Genomic DNA, 16,329 nt, shown 5'->3' on the forward strand with positions numbered 1-16,329 from the left:
GATTGACCAATTTCAGAACATAATGAGAAATCATCTTCGATTAAAAAACAAGCTTTGGAGTAAGAAAACTATTGAAACTGCATCAGCACGAACTTTGCAATGTTATTTGGCCCAAAAATGTTTCTCTACTTGAGTCAGTTAATTGAACCTTATATAAAGTAAATGGTTTGAACCCGGGAGTATCGTTATATGTTTGTAAATGATGATCGTCCAGGTTAATAAAGTCCTGAGAAGGACTGTTTTTGATGTTGTTGACTGACGTTTCGACAACCTTAGCGGTAGTCATCTTCAGAGTCAAATGAGGAGTAAACGTCAGGTTAGCCGTATTTATTGTCTGGTTCTTACGTCATTGTATTGTGTGTACAGGAAATGTGCAGGAAATGTTTATTGTCATTGTGGATTAGTGTGAAGTGAACATAAACAAAATACAGTGCAATACAGTAATACTTGAGGAAAAATCCTTTCCCATCATAAACTTTAGCATTTTGATTTCCTCCAATTAAATACATCTCTTAAGATGAGATTCTTAGGCTATAAAATTGACTGCAACTTTCCCAGCAATTCATACGTAGTACAGCAGTGCAATAAATCAGTGACCTACATGCAATTACCTGTATTCTTCGAAAGCATCTATAATGACAGGATACATTTTTGGTGTTGCATAAGAAGAAAACATGTGGTTATGATTAAACTCTTCAAATGACTGACAAATGCTTTTTATTGATGCCTGGCATTCCATCTGCACAGAATGAACCAATTCAAAAAACTCAATTACAAATGCAATTCTTGGTTTTGTAGGTGTTCCACCCCAAAGGCCAAATTGCAGGAGTTGAACAAACTCGGAAGAGCATGAGCAAAACTGTACCTCAACAGTACAAAAGGTGCCTAAAAATTGAAAAAGATCCAAAATTATAATTGTGTTGAACCATCCCAGCTAAAATGAAGAAACTTTTACAGCACAATTTACAAATAACATACCTTTAACATCAACAACAGAAACACTTCTTTTGTGACGAGCTGTTTGGCATGAACAATCATACACCAGCATGTTCATGAGTTTATATGGCCAAAACATGCCATCCTACAAAGCAATGAATAACCTCGTATAAATTAGTTGTAATCAATCCCCTTCCTTGCATTCATAAAAAATATTAGATTAGTGCTTCGTAGCATGTTTCACAATGTAAACTCTCATTTTATTTTTGCATTTTTTATTGCAAGTGTTGAGAGAGTTAACTGTAAACACTTTTATAATATCTAGCTTATAAAGGTTACCTTAAATATTTCAACATGATGACAAATATTTACGGTTGTGTGCATCTTTAACATACAGTTCTCACAATACTTTGCCATTGGACCACAATCGCTGCACCTAAACTTTGCTTCATTATCACAATGAATACACTTCAGATTGCTCCAATTTTTGCCAGCAAACTGAAATGTATTCTTTATAACTGAATGTCGCAAATTTTCCCATGCTTTTTCTTTTCTTTCAACTTTCTGGTAATAAGAAGCTCATTCTTCACAATCATGGTGAACATCACTTTCAAGATCACTGTTATCTTGTTCCATTCCCAGTTCATGGCCTTCCAATGCACCACAATTATCAGGACTGTTAAAAGAACAGCTTCCTCTATGATCCTCAGTAACCAATTCTGACAAATCCACTTCCTCTCTCTCAACATGGCCATCCTCATCATGATATGTGACAGCTACAGTTGCTTTAAACCTTTTATTTGTCCTACAAAAATTATCATAAAAATCTATAAAATGAAAATAAATGTTGAAAAGTCTAACAGCTACAAGGCCGTTATTTGGTGTACCTTGGCATCTTTTAAAATTACCAGAAGAAAATCACAAATCAGAAAATATTATCGATATTACCAATGACACAATAACATAAGTTAAACGACCAAAGTACAACGTATGTATCTTCCACTACTACCAGCCGACGTTTTGTACCCGTACTTTACCGGCTATGAGCCACGTCTCATAAGACGAATGGGCTGATTTATTAGTTCTTTTGATTTTTGAAATTCAATGCTTTCAGCGGATAATAGAATGCACATATGAATACAAGCCTTTCCTCCCTCCCCACCCCCAATCATGTATTTTCCTACGGTCGTGGATTTGAGCGAAACAAATGGTTTTTCAAAAGTCCATAATACGTTAGAAATGGCATAATTACTTAACAGATTGTATGTATATTTTTTATGTAATTATGAATGAATTTTTTCTTCTTGAATTGAAAACAATCTCATTTAGTGTTGTATGTTGTCTGAGAATTTTATCATTTCAAGTTAAGTTATTATCAAGAATGTTAAATTTCTTTTGACAGGAAAGGTTTCCGTATTAATTTTACATTCTCGTTTATTAGAACTTTTAAAACGACGGCGTACTGCTAAAACAGTTCGTGAATGTCGTTTTACATTCTCATTTCTCAAGTTATTAAAGTTTTTTAATATCCATTTAGTACAACCAGTGACGTCATTATGCATAATGAGTCGTAGAAAAAATTCAAATATCCTTCAGTTTCCTGGCATCTTTTCGATGAAATTCGCTCGCAATATTTCATGATTAGTGTATTTGCACACTTCAACGTCAAAGCTTTGTACAATATATTTAATGAAGTGTTTGAATATTTTAGATATTTTAATTTTGTCAGTTAGATGCAAACATAGTTTATTTATAGCATTATCTTTATGAAGATAGACATTTCAATATTTTAAAAACTTAACACTTTCGTCTAAAAAAGGGAAATTTTAATTGAGATCAATCACATCATCTCCAATATGAACAAAAGTGATCATAAAGCAGTCTTTATACTACCTAAAATATAAACGTGTGTCAGTGTAGGTAGTGATAAATGGACAACACAGAATAAAAAGAAGAAAATCCTCCAATTTCTTTTTGGTCATATCATTTTCTTCAGCAGGCTATTTTAAAAGTGTTTCTCGGTAACACAATTCTTACGCTATTTTACAGTCAGATGAACCATTAGAAGTCAAACTTCCTATTTCACCAAATGTTTATGCAGATCTTGCACGCTGAAAACTACAGCGACGTTTTCGTAACTGTTCAGTTTTTTTATACACTCAATGTACACCACCGACACGACATTATAAACCAAATAAAGTTTGTCGGTGATGATGAATCAATAACAGACAAAAAAAATCTCCTGACAATGTTTACGTGAAACATAAATATGTATGAATTTAATTGGTCTAATCTAAGCTAACAATGTCTACAGAAAATTACACAGGTATAAATTTAGAGAGAACTAAGTTTACCTTAAGACTGCGCAGAGTCATTTTCCTATTCTTGAATTCCAATGATATTCTTGATTAGTCTGGAATTTTCTTCAGACTTTTTTCAAACACTTTTGCATTCTGAATTTGTAATTTTTTAACCATTTTAATCAATGTCAATAGATCTTCATTTTTTTCAATTTGCTCCGAGCTCACGTCTTCTTTATCGGAGGAAAAATCATAAAATATAATTCCATCGACAAAATTAGAAAAGTGCCTTTTCTTTTTTCGTGAAATAAGAAAATATGAACTTCTTTCTTTATAGGTTAGTGATCATGTTTGCCTAAATTGGTTGATACAAAGGAAATAAAAAAATAAATTGCACGTTACAAGGAATTCATAAATTTTAATCTGGTTCGTAGTTTTAATGGTGTAAAGACCTTTTTCTTATTTTATCTTAGATTATGTTATAAAATAATTCTCATTCGATCGTTTTGCCATTTTTCTTACCGTATCAATATGTTTCCGCAATTTGACGTCCAGCCTAATCTTACTTGCATCCTCAATGACAAGGGCGAGAATGAGGTTCATAACGACAGGCATGACGACGACAAAAACGACAAAAAGAACTATCTGTTGTGGGTAAAACCAGAGCCCTCTATAGTATAAGAGTTGGGACATCTATTGTTATCCGTTTAGCTTACGTTGATTGGGCAATATTGATCACCTGATCAATTTCCGCCATTTTGGTTCCTAGTTTTGAAATTTTAGCTTGTGTTTATATAGCAATTGCTGCTAGTAATACAGTATTTTGAGATAATATTGCGTTTTTTTATGGATAAGTGTGTAATAACTGATTGTTGAAGGCTACTAAATATCATTACATATCGCATAAATCGAGGATTACGAAAAAAATGAAAGAAATACCTTTACGTCGAACTTACGAAATTTGATTGCGTATGGTGATTGTTGTGCTGAACTGCTTTTGATATAAGGTTCATGTTTGTAAATGATGATCGTCCAGGTTAATAAAGTCCTGAGAAGGACTGTTTTTGATGTTGTTGACTGACGTTTCGACAACCTTAGCGGTAGTCATCTTCAGAGTCAAATGAGGAGTAAACGTCAGGTTAGCCGTATTTATTGTCTGGTTCTTACGTCATTGTATTGTGTGTACAGGAAATGTGCAGGAAATGTTTATTGTCATTGTGGATTAGTGTGAAGTGAAATATTTTATTTTTAGTTGTGATGTGTGATTTAGGTGTGACGTTTTTAGTTGTAAAGTGTGGGTGTCAATTGTGTATTGTCATTGTGAATTAGTTTGAAGTGTAATGTTTTTAGTTGATCGTTTGTTTGTATTGTGAATAAGTCGTTTGTAAGGTGCCGGTAATTGCTGTGATCTGTTCAGGGGGGGGTTTGTTCCAAGTTGGTATACCAACTTTCTAATGTAAGCCGTTGTCTATAGTCAGTACTGTAAGTGATGCATTTTGCCGAGTCCCAGTCAATGTTGTGCTTTGTGATTCGGTGATGTTCGGCAATGTGATTAGTTTTGTCTTGTTTCTTAGTAGCTCGTTTGTGCTCAGTAAGTCTTATGTTTAAGTTCCTGCCAGTTTCCCCGATATAGGAGGCGTGGCAGTCAGACAATTTATTTTGTAAACTGCACCTTGTCGTTCGTTGGGTTGTTCTTTGTCCTTTATGTTCGTTAGTACTTGTCGTAATGTTGTGATTGGTTTATGTGCGACACGTATGTTGTATGGTCGTAAGATACGCGAGATAGTCTCAGACGTACCTTTGATGTAAGGTATCGTTGCTGTTGTCACTGAGTTGTTCGTTTCGTTGGGTTCGTTGGGTTTGTAAGTGTTGCGTTTGATAAAGTCAGAGTTATAGTTGTTTTGTCAAAACACGTTTGAGATAGTTGTTTTCGTTTTGTAGAGCGTCCGGTGAATCACATATGATTTGTGCACGTCTTGTTAATGTTCTGATTGTGGTGGCTTTGTGTGATGTAGGGTTGTAAGATGATTGGTCTAGTAGTCGGTCAGTATGTGTTGGCTTGCGATAAACTGTTGTTCCCAGTTTTGATTGTCATGTTTTACCAAACAGTCGAGAAAGGAAGAGTTCCGTTTTCTTCGACATCTTTGATAAATTGTATGTGGCTGTTCTGTTTGTTGATGTGGTATGGAAGTCATCAATCTCGTCTGCATGTAGTGCTGTAATTGTGTCATCCGAAACCAAAAGGTAGTGCATGTTTGTAAGTCATGAGTGCCCGTTCCTCTATAGATTGCATTACAATTTCAGCAACTACAACAGAAAAGGTTTGAAAAGTCTGAAGAAAATTCCAGACTAATCAAGAATATCATTGGAATTCAAGAATAGAAAAATGACTCTGCTCAGTCTTAAGGTAAACTTAGTTCTCTCTAAATTTATACTTGTGTAATTTCCTGTAGACATTGTTATCTTAGATTAGACCAATTAAATTCATACATATTTATGTTTCACGTAAACATTGTCAGGAGATTTTTTGTCTGTTATTGATTCATCATCACCGACAAACGTTATTTGGTTTATAATGTCGTGTCGGTGGTGTACATTGAGTGTATAAAAAAACTGAACAGTTACGAAAACGTCGCTGTAGTTTTCAGCGTGCAAGATCTGCATAAACATTTGGTGAAATAGGAAGTTTGACTTCTAATGGTTCATCTGACTGTAAAATAGCGTAAGAATTGTGTTACCGAGAAACACTTTTAAAATAGCCTGCTGAAGAAAATGATATGACCAAAAGAAATTGGAGGATTTTCTTCTTTTATTCTGTGTTGTCCATTTATCACTACCTACACTGACACACGTTTATATTTTAGGTAGTATAAAGACTGCTTTATGATCACTTTTGTTCATATTGGAGATGATGTGATTGATCTCAATTAAAATTTCCCTTTTTTAGACGAAAGTGTTAAGTTTTTAAAATATTGAAATGTCTATCTTCATAAAGATAATGCTATAAATAAACTATGTTTGCATCTAACTGACAAAATTAAAATATCTAAAATATTCAAACACTTCATTAAATATATTGTACAAAGCTTTGACGTTGAAGTGTGCAAATACACTAATCATGAAATATTGCGAGCGAATTTCATCGAAAAGATGCCAGGAAACTGAAGGATATTTGAATTTTTTCTACGACTCATTATGCATAATGACGTCACTGGTTGTACTAAATGGATATTAAAAAACTTTAATAACTTGAGAAATGAGAATGTAAAACGACATTCACGAACTGTTTTAGCAGTACGCCGTCGTTTTAAAAGTTCTAATAAACGAGAATGTAAAATTAATACGGAAACCTTTCCTGTCAAAAGAAATTTAACATTCTTGATAATAACTTAACTTGAAATGATAAAATTCTCAGACAACATACAACACTAAATGAGATTGTTTTCAATTCAAGAAGAAAAAATTCATTCATAATTACATAAAAAATATACATACAATCTGTTAAGTAATTATGCCATTTCTAACGTATTATGGACTTTTGAAAAACCATTTGTTTCGCTCAAATCCACGACCGTAGGAAAATACATGATTGGGGGTGGGGAAGGAGGAAAGGCTTGTATTCATATGTGCATTCTATTATCCGCTGAAAGCATTGAATTTCAAAATCAAAGAACTAATAAATCAGCCCATTCGTCTTATGAGACGTGGCTCATAGCCGGTAAAGTACGGGTACAAAACGTTGGCTGGTAGTAGTGGAAGATACATACGTTGTACTTTGGTCGTTTAACTTATGTTATTGTGTCATTGGTAATATCGATAATATTTTCTGATTTGTGATTTTCTTCTGGTAATTTTAAAAGATGCCAAGGTACACCAAATAACGGCCTTATAGCTGTTAGACTTTTCAACATTTATTTTCATTTTATAGATTTTTATGATAATTTTGTAGGACAAATAAAAGGTTTAAAGCAACTGTAGCTGTCACATATCATGATGAGGATGGCCATGTTGAGAGAGAGGATGGATTTGTCAGAATTGGTTACTGAGGATCATAGAGGAAGCTGTTCTTTTAACAGTCCTGATAATTGTGGTGCATTGGAAGGCCATGAACTGGGAATGGAACAAGATAACAGTGATCTTGAAAGTGATGTTCACCATGATTGTGAAGAATCTTCTTATTACCAGAAAGTTGAAAGAAAACATGGGAAAATTTGCGACATTCAGTTATAAAGAATACATTTCAGTTTGCTGGCAAAAATTGGAGCAATCTGAAGTGTATTCATTGTGATAATGAAGCAAAGTTTAGGTGCAGCGATTGTGGTCCAATGGCAAAGTATTGTGAGAACTGTATGTTAAAGATGCACACAACCGTAAATATTTGTCATCATGTTGAAATATTTAAGGTAACCTTTATAAGCTAGATATTATAAAAGTGTTTACAGTTAACTCTCTCAACACTTGCAATAAAAAATGCAAAAATAAAATGAGAGTTTACATTGTGAAACATGCTACGAAGCACTAATCTAATATTTTTATGAATGCAAGAAAGGGATTGATTACAACTAATTTCTACGAGGTTATTCATTGCTTTGTAGGATGGCATGTTTTGGCCATATAAACTCATGAACATGCTGGTGTATGATTGTTCATGCCAAACAGCTCGTCACAAAAGAAGTGTTTCTGTTGTTGATGTTAAAGGTATGTTATATGTAAAATGTGCTGTAAAAGTTTCTTCATTTTAGCTGGGATGGTTCAACACAATTATAATTTTGGATCTTTTCAATTTTAGGCACCTTTTGTACTGTTGAGGTACAGTTTTGCTCATGCTCTTCCGAGTTTGTTCAACTCCTGCAATTTGGCCTTTGGGGTGGAACACCTACAAAACCAAGAATTGCATTTGCAATTGAGTTTTTTGAATTGGTTCATTCTGTGCAGATGGAATGCCAGGCATCAATAAAAAGCATTTGTCAGTCATTTGAAGAGTTTAATCATAACCACATATTTTCTTCTTATGCAACACCAAAAATGTATCCTGTCATTATAGATGCTTTTGAAGAATACAGGTAATTGCATGTAGGTCACTGATTTATTGCACTGCTGTACTACGTATGAATTGCTGGGAAAGTTGCAGTCAATTTTATAGCCTAAGAATCTCATCTTAAGAGATGTATTTAATTGGAGGAAATCAAAATGCTAAAGTTTATGATGGGAAAGGATTTTTCCTCAAGTATTACTGTATTGCACTGTATTTTGTTTATGTCATTTGTTTAAGAGTGCATAATTGCTTTCTTTGTGTCATTGTTTTTTTCAGAATTTACAGACATAAACTAAACATGTTGAGCTGTGTTTTTCCTGAGCTTGATGAAGGAAATATCTGTCCTGCTTGTCCCAAAGTGAGTATATTCGTATTACTCGTTTAACAATGACAATTTAGTAAAAAGAACATTAGCAATGCTATCTTAAACACCTTTTTGACTGCATCATTTGCATCATTGAACTCAAATACATTGCATGATTTTATCCTTCACCATTTTATTGAAGACTGATGGTGTGATCTTTGAGTCTCTTGATGCTCTTTTTATTGGACGAAGGAAAAAGCTGGGCAGAGTATTGGAAAACCTCTATTTGAACAGCTGATGTTCTATGATCAGACACATGTTGATCAATTTGTTGCCAGTTATACCACACCTACATCAAACAAGGTCAATGTAGCTTTAATATACTTTGTTATTCTAATGAAAATTCAGGCATGGAGGTTACAGTGCTTTGAATATATTTGATTTTTTTACATTCTCTACCACATAGTTTTTATTTTCAATAAATTTGTGCCATGGGCTTTAGGAAATAAAGCTCTTGTATACTTTTTTGTTTGTTACATATTGATACTTATAGGAGTGTCATGATTTTCTTGCTGGGAATGCTGTTCGATCAATGAATCGCTACAGAGCTCTTGATGAAACAGCAATCTTTGGGCGAGGCTGTCGACATGAGTTTCCTAAAAAATTCTTAAATTTGAAACATGGAGAGAGGTATGTTGCACATTTTTTTCTCTATTTTTACCTAAATGTTCTTGGTTTGAAAGAGGTGGTTAAGATGCTTGCATTTATGGTGTAAATTTATTTTTTTCAGTTGGTTTGCTACTTTCAATGCTTTGTGCAAGTGCTGAAGCTTTTTGCATACATGTGGTTGCATTATTTAAAAAAATATTCTACATATTTTATAGATTGAGCTATGCAGTTTATGTTCTCCAAGAATTAGAGAAAGATAATGCTGATAATCCTGCACTCAAAATAAACATATTGTATGATGTTGCATGCATGTTGGTGAAACACTTACAGGTAATATTCAATTGACAATAGTTGCTTTGTTACCTGTTTCCTTTGTCAATACCTTTCCCTCAACACTTTTTTCTTTGAAAGGTAGTCTTTCACATGTTTTTCTTTATTTTGTTTTTACAAAAGAATTTGGAGGATCAATTATTGACATTTTTCAATTTTCAATTCCAATTTTTCACTGCTATGGCCATGTTGGACGATGCCAAGTTAGTTGTTATTGTTTTTATTTTTCATACGTATTAACAGATGGTGATACCTGGGTTTTTATGCTGTCATAACTAATGGTATTGTAGATGATAAAATGATAAAAAATCAATAATTGTTTGCTAAATCTTTCTTGTAAAAGGTTAAATTTAGTCCCAGTCGTAAAGAAGGATTTGGCCTAACTGACGGTGAGATGTTGGAGAGATTGTGGGCTTACATTCGCAAATTTAGCAGAATGACTAAAGAAATGCGTCCAAGTCACAGAGTTGATGTACTCAGTGATGCTCTTTTACATTATGGAAAGAAAACGAAGATTAATTTAGGTATAACTAGTTTTTGTTTCTTTGTTTGAATATATACATAGCTAACATGTCATCATATTATGTAATAGCAGGTATGAATTAAATTTTGTTTTTTGAGGCAATTTGCTGATGGGAAGGATGAAGCGAGCTTTTGACGTGGAAGAAACTGCAAAATCAGATATTGAAAAGTTATGCAGGTGCTTTCCGTGTGAGTATATGTTTGTATTTGCTGTGTGGTTATATTTGACTCCGATTTTGGATATGAACTATTTACGACTCACATGAAAGCAGTAAATTTTCTTTTTTTCATTATCTAAAGCTCACAGGATTTCAATAGATGATATTCGTGAGTGGATGAAAGACGAATCGACTTTTTTTGGTCATGAAGTTGAGACTGGTTAGTAATTGAGAAACAATGGCTTGTAGCTATGGAACAGATTTGACACATAATTATTGATGCTCATTATGTGGAAATGTTTTGCCCACAGAAAACTTTTTTTAACAAATATACGTAAATCTTCAACAACTTACAGAAGAAGAAGATTGGAAATGCAAGTACGTTATATACCTGGACTTGTACGCTGATCTTTATCATCGATGGAATGGTTGCACTGATCCAAGTGAACTGACTGTTCGATTTAATCAGATGAAAAAGTATGTTCGAAAAGTTGAACTTGTTTCTAGAGATATTAAAGTCTTAAACAGTGTGAATTTAGAAAAATGAACTGGGAAAATTTTGAAGCTATGAATGTACGTCGTAACATTGTGAATAATAAGTTGGAATATCGAATAAAAAATTATTTCTTGTTTTTATACGTACGTACAAGTAGAGATGTATATGCAACTTGCAGGTGCTTATCTGACCGTGCCTTATATTTGTAATGATTTGGTATTTACTGTTTAGAATTGACGAGCAGTTGAAGATCATGGAAAGGGAAAACTCAATTTCTGCACGCTGGCAAAATACTGACCCAGAGTACGAAAATGCAAAACGCGAGGTTGCGTCTAGGAAAGAAAAACGTGTTTTGTCTCGGATGAGGAAAAATGTTGTTGAAAGATGGTTTCTCCTAAATCTTAAGTCTAAATACTGTGGTAACTCTACGTATCTCATAAATGTTCCATACAACTTGCAATGTTTGTAAATTACTTTACATGTTGCCTTCTTTGTAATGTTCTCTGTATGTTTGTTCTGTTTTTCAGATGGTCAAGCGTTGGCATCCAGACTTTCGAAGCAAATTACTCGAGTAACAAAGGATGTCAATAAAGATATCGCAGCTTATAACGAGGCAAAAGAATCACATTCTAATCATTCACATACCGCATTAACATTTGATGCTGTCAAAGATCCTGACAATGATTTTTGGTGTGAATATCTAGCTGCACCTACTGATGAAGATTGTTCAGTTCCATTTACTGTTAAACGGAAGGCTATAGATTTATGCCATTTGCTTGACCGATCCAAGGAAGAGCAAATCCTGTTGAAGTCAGAAATGGAAAATACGTGGAGTCACTACTTTCAACAGCACAGCAAGATTACTGACTTTTTGAATAGTTTTATTAACCATGAAAACGTACTTGATGTTGAATACGGTGAAGCGATATTTTTACACAGGAAGATCTTTCAAATTGAAAGCATGTTGATAAATCTAGAAAAAAGGTTTTCTTTGTACATCAACAAAGACAAACCACAGTATTTATTTCATGGGAATATTGACATGCTTCAAAGTGATCTGGTGTCGCCTCTGGATGACGAAGAAAAAGTGGTTGTATATGAACAAGTAGATTCTGAAGACGATCAAACAAGTGAAGACGACTATGAAAGCACCAGCGATGATGTATAACGGGGATTGTGCAGGCACTTTAAGCTCTTGAAAATCCTTTAATTAGAAAATCGATTTACGTAAAGGGCACTTAAAAAGTTGTTACGAAATCATGTGTAATAGCCGCCCAACGTACGTACGCTGGATAATAAATGCGTTGAAAAAAACTTTTTGTTGAATAAATACTTGTTTAACTGTCGTATGTAACTTTTTGGTAGTTATACAATGTAGTATATGGTGAAAATGGATGTTATATATACATGGGTAATAGCCGCCCAACGTATGTACGCTGGATAATAGATGCGTTGAAAAAAACTTTTTGTTTAATAAATACTTGTTGAACTGTCATATGTAACTTTTTGGTAGGTATACAATGTAGTATATGGTGAAAATGGATGTTATATATACATGGGCAATAGCCGTCCAACGTACGTACGCTGGATAATAAATGCGTTGAAAAAAACTTTTTGTTAAATAAATACTTGTTGAACTGTCATATGTAACTTTTTGGTAGTTATACAATGTAGTATATGGTGAAAATGGATGTTATATATACATGGGTAATAGCCGCCCAACGTACGTACGCTGGATAATATCATAGTTTCACTGTCACATAGCTTTCACAACAAAAAAACGTCTTGGAATTTGGCGTTAGATGAACAACAAACCTCAGGGAATAAAACGTTATACATGTAGTTGATGTTCATTGAATTTGTTTCATCAAAGGATCGAAAAATATCTGCGACTATTTCTTTGACTACATTCAACAGATCGTTTGCCTATATATACAAAAATGACGAGTTAAGACATTAGTGGGGCTCCATTTCTAACAGAGAATGTGTTTTTATACTTGAGTTCGAGTTAAAGGACACGTCATGTAGAGATCGGTGAGTTCAGTCTGAGCTTGATTTCGCCCACGGATCATTTGCTTAAATAACCTGTGGCGTTTACTGGGTATCGCACCGTTGACGATTTTTGTTAAATATGCCTAAAATTCAATGTTAAAATATTATAGGTATGTTTATCTGCAACTGATATTAAATAATTTAAATTCCAAGAGAACCTTTAATCCTCTGAATGAGCGATTTCCCTTTATATTTATGTCAAATGTTTTCGCAGATCTGTCAAGGAAAAGTTAAAAGAAATGAAATATATTTATTCGTGTGTGTTCAAGAAACTCACATTTTAGAAATAAAACATTTAAGAGCACGAGGAACGTATTAATAACTATTATGAATACGTATGCAAATAAATCGGTGATGCGCAAAAATGAACAGACTAACAGTTCGTAGTTTAGAAAAAGTGGATGTATAATTTACCCATGAGTAAAGTAAGATACATTGCATCCGCAATCAAATTTTCCTTTCGGCTTCGTCGTAATGCCAACGCAATCCCAATGGTACCATTGTTGACAAACATCACACAACACCCAATCCACCATTCCATTATCTTTGGAAGATGGTTCTTGACAAAGAAAGGCTTTACATTTGTCATAGAATGTCAAATGACTAGCTCTATTCTTTGTGCAAGAAACACTTTCTCTGTCACTGGACTTTGCCTCTTTTCTTTTTCTTTTGTTGTTACTTCTTCCCTTCCTGTGTTCTTTATCAACTTTTTTAGGCACGGCGTTTTCTGTTACGAGGTGTCCGTCACCTTCATTAACTGTTCCGTCTCGTCCACAAAATACATTCCCAGAATTACCATCATCATCGCCACCATTATTTACAACATCTTCTCTATCACCTGGAACATCACCATTTTCACAACCATTATTAACATTATCAGTTCTTTGTCCATGGCCAACATCATATTCGTCGGAAACGTTGTTAATAAGTTCGCCATGATTATTATCATCATTCTCACCACTAACTTCAACAACCTCTTGGATGTGGCCGCCATTGTCTTGCTCTTTGTCACATTCCTCAACATTTTTTGCATGAAGAACATTATTTCCTTCCACTATCTCCCTTTCCACAAACGTAAGCTCATTTGATTTTTCAATAAATAAATCCAATGCTGCTTCTCCCATAGTCGATGGATCCCGTAATGATGCGTGTTCTGGAATTCCGCATACTACATATTTGAAATCCCCTTTGAAAAGAGAAGTGTATGGCACTTTTGCTTTGTCCATTCCAGTTGCTTCACCTAGAATGTTTTTTTTGAAACTAGTATAAGCTATTGTTACTGAAATTGCTGCAGGATTATGTGCAACCTCTTTTACAAATCATTGCTGCTAAAATTACAAAATTTCGTGCGGAAGTAATTGTACTTATTTCAAGAAATATTGACCAAGAACAACCTTTTCGTATTCCATCTAAAAAGTTTTAAAATTAGTTACATGTTCATACTTACAGTATTTCTGATTTAAAATATCACGCAAAGATTTCCTCTTCTGTTTCAATCTTGCCATGCGATTCTTGGGAACAGTTTGAACGTTGTCGTTTGACTCAATTGCTAAAACCAAAAAGTTTGTATTAGATTAAAATATTAAATAAGAAACAAAAATCACAAGTTCTCGGTTTCCTGAGATGTATTTCCTCACGGGCATGATGTAAAGTAAGGACCACAAACCTCCAGAGCTGTTTACAAAAGCATAAAATGAAGCGGGGATGCTCTTTCTTTTGCAGTATTGTAAGGCAGACTTTGAGCCATGCACTTCAACACCAGATTCCACGGCAGCCACGAAAAAGTAATCAATGTTCATTCCTTTTAAAGCATCCAACTAAACAATGGCACCGATAGCATTAATAAAAATTGGAACTGATCACAAAAATAATTTTGTGCGTTTATTTTAATTCAATCAACATACCTTCTTCAAAATTTTTTTCAACTCTCGTTTCTTGCGCGTTTCGTGGTCTAAAACAGAGCAATCTGTCTTTCCCCTATCTATATAGCCTTCTCGTTGGCTTTCATCCAGGCAGCCCCATCGTTGTCCCAATTCAACATTTCTAGCGTGAAATGTCAAAGACTTTAAGGAGTCTAAAAAAAGAATAAAAATATGCATAATGTTAATAGAGACAACTTTGTGTACGTAGCTATTCTCACCATCGTTAGAAGCTTCTTCTTTACAAAATAATTGGTATCCATTCATTCCACTAAAAAAGTAAATGAATTTTATTTTTTATTTGAAAATTTTGTAAAACTTGCAGTCTTTTGAAATGATTTCCTTTGGCTGACTATTGATGGACAATTCTACCGTTTTGAAAAGCTGAAAAGTGAGTGAAGAGTCAAGAAAATTTTTAATTCGTTATTGCAACCATGTGGAACTATCTTTTTCTTGAGTATTGAAATACTCAGGGAAAGCCCCGCATAATTTCCCGCGATTTAGGGAAAATCCGTATGCGAACAAACCACAATATTTACAACATTACTACGGTTTGTAGGTCTAAATTTGGCACAAATTATAGCACAGAGATATGCATGCTCACCATAAGGTGAGATTAACGAGAAGATATGGAAAAAGTTATAAAACAGCGATGTAGACAAATAAGGAGTTTATAAAATAGATTTATATAGAAGTAGAATAAATCTTGGAATGAAAATGAACTTGTTAATAAATTATCACAATGGATAGCATTGTTTTACCTTGACATGATTCCTATCCTGCTTAAAATGAACCAGAAGAGTCTATTTGGTGTGAAATATAGTCTAGTTTGTTTGAAACAACGCGAAGAGAAAAGATAATGTTATGTTTATTAATCACCAGACCCCTGTCGAAGGCCGTGCTCGGTAACCATCAAAGGAGCCTGGCGCGAACGTACAGCGTGCGTGTACTTTGACCATAGATATAGTAGGACTAGATTGCTAACGAGACGCCATATTGCGTGACATCCATGATAAATCCAAGATGGCGTGAGAACCGGGCAAAAAACATAGAGTCACTATAGGGCAATTGATGTTTTTCGCAATTTACTTCTTCTCATTGTTTTCAAACTCATCCGATGAAGTTTTATTGGAAGCAAATCTTTATTTCAAGTGTTTTGAAACCATATTGGACAATTATAATTGAAATACGGGTGAAAATATCGCTTTCGAAATATTGTGTAAATTGGTCGTTTGGTTGTCTCAAGTCGTTTGTCCACTAAGAGAAACGGATTTTTTCAGCTTTAACTCCTATACTGATTTGTTACGCATCAGAATATGTCATATTGACAATTTACAGAAAGATTGGGGAATCAATCTGAATATTTCTGACAAAAAAGCGACTTATTCGAGAAAGCACTCCCACTGTACTCGTACTGATATGTGAGATTCAAACACGGTTTGGAAAGGCCATCCGACTTTGAATGAATGAAAAGAGGAGTAAGGACATACATAACACTGCAGCACTATTATCTACTGACAAGATCTTTGTGAAGCTATTAAAGTTAGTAAACTTAACTGAAGGAAACTTACCTCATCTCAAGTAATTTTATCCAGGAGCATTGGCTAT

At 34.1% G+C, this 16,329-nt stretch overlaps 3 protein-coding genes and 3 long non-coding RNA genes across 9 annotated transcripts; 2 read left to right on the forward strand and 4 right to left on the reverse strand.

Annotated features, from left to right (window-relative positions):
* Positions 1–441: 441 nt before the first annotated feature.
* Positions 442–3,970, reverse strand: LOC124437345. Of its 4 annotated transcripts, XR_006945662.1 has the most exons (5): positions 3,759–3,970; positions 3,291–3,591; positions 1,276–1,741; positions 979–1,081; positions 701–885 (listed from the first exon to the last, which is right to left on the reverse strand). XR_006945662.1 is itself a non-coding variant. In XM_046987317.1 (4 exons), the coding sequence occupies exons 2-4, from the start codon at positions 1,351–1,353 to the stop codon at positions 608–610; spliced, it is 459 nt and encodes a 152-aa protein (XP_046843273.1). In that variant the 5' UTR covers positions 1,354–1,741; positions 3,291–3,970; the 3' UTR covers positions 442–607. The 4 variants fall into 4 exon arrangements, 3 of the variants coding, with proteins under 3 accessions (XP_046843273.1, XP_046843275.1, XP_046843274.1); XM_046987317.1 differs by having other exon boundaries at positions 442–885; positions 3,291–3,970; XM_046987319.1 differs by lacking the exons at positions 3,291–3,591; positions 3,759–3,970 and adding an exon at positions 1,824–2,054 and having other exon boundaries at positions 442–885.
* Positions 3,971–7,445: 3,475 nt separating this feature from the next.
* Positions 7,446–8,985, forward strand: LOC124437014. Its single transcript, XM_046987022.1, has 5 exons — positions 7,446–7,639; positions 7,832–7,934; positions 8,026–8,299; positions 8,548–8,629; positions 8,778–8,985. The coding sequence occupies exons 1-5, from the start codon at positions 7,562–7,564 to the stop codon at positions 8,871–8,873; spliced, it is 633 nt and encodes a 210-aa protein (XP_046842978.1). The 5' UTR covers positions 7,446–7,561; the 3' UTR covers positions 8,874–8,985.
* A 31-nt stretch (positions 8,986–9,016) lies between these two features.
* Positions 9,017–12,252, forward strand: LOC124437013. Its single transcript, XM_046987021.1, has 8 exons — positions 9,017–9,265; positions 9,460–9,574; positions 9,918–10,098; positions 10,196–10,285; positions 10,397–10,474; positions 10,611–10,731; positions 10,982–11,169; positions 11,278–12,252. The coding sequence occupies exons 1-8, from the start codon at positions 9,168–9,170 to the stop codon at positions 11,916–11,918; spliced, it is 1,512 nt and encodes a 503-aa protein (XP_046842977.1). The 5' UTR covers positions 9,017–9,167; the 3' UTR covers positions 11,919–12,252.
* Positions 12,253–12,961: 709 nt separating this feature from the next.
* On the reverse strand, positions 12,962–13,381 carry LOC124436895. The gene is made up of 2 exons (XR_006945533.1): positions 13,217–13,381; positions 12,962–13,018 (listed from the first exon to the last, which is right to left on the reverse strand). It is a non-coding gene; the product is annotated as an uncharacterized LOC124436895 (long non-coding RNA).
* A 953-nt stretch (positions 13,382–14,334) lies between these two features.
* LOC124437671 lies at positions 14,335–14,768 on the reverse strand. Its single transcript, XR_006945796.1, has 3 exons — positions 14,707–14,768; positions 14,469–14,619; positions 14,335–14,351 (listed from the first exon to the last, which is right to left on the reverse strand). It is a non-coding gene; the product is annotated as an uncharacterized LOC124437671 (long non-coding RNA).
* Positions 14,769–14,850: 82 nt separating this feature from the next.
* LOC124437316 lies at positions 14,851–15,495 on the reverse strand. The gene is made up of 3 exons (XR_006945649.1): positions 15,483–15,495; positions 14,943–14,992; positions 14,851–14,876 (listed from the first exon to the last, which is right to left on the reverse strand). It is a non-coding gene; the product is annotated as an uncharacterized LOC124437316 (long non-coding RNA).
* Between the last annotated feature and the right edge of the window lie 834 nt (positions 15,496–16,329).

The sequence above is a fragment of the Xenia sp. Carnegie-2017 genome, unplaced genomic scaffold (assembly GCF_021976095.1).
Source record: "Xenia sp. Carnegie-2017 unplaced genomic scaffold, XeniaSp_v1 HiC_scaffold_16, whole genome shotgun sequence".
NCBI classification, from domain to species: domain Eukaryota; kingdom Metazoa; phylum Cnidaria; class Anthozoa; order Malacalcyonacea; family Xeniidae; genus Xenia; species Xenia sp. Carnegie-2017.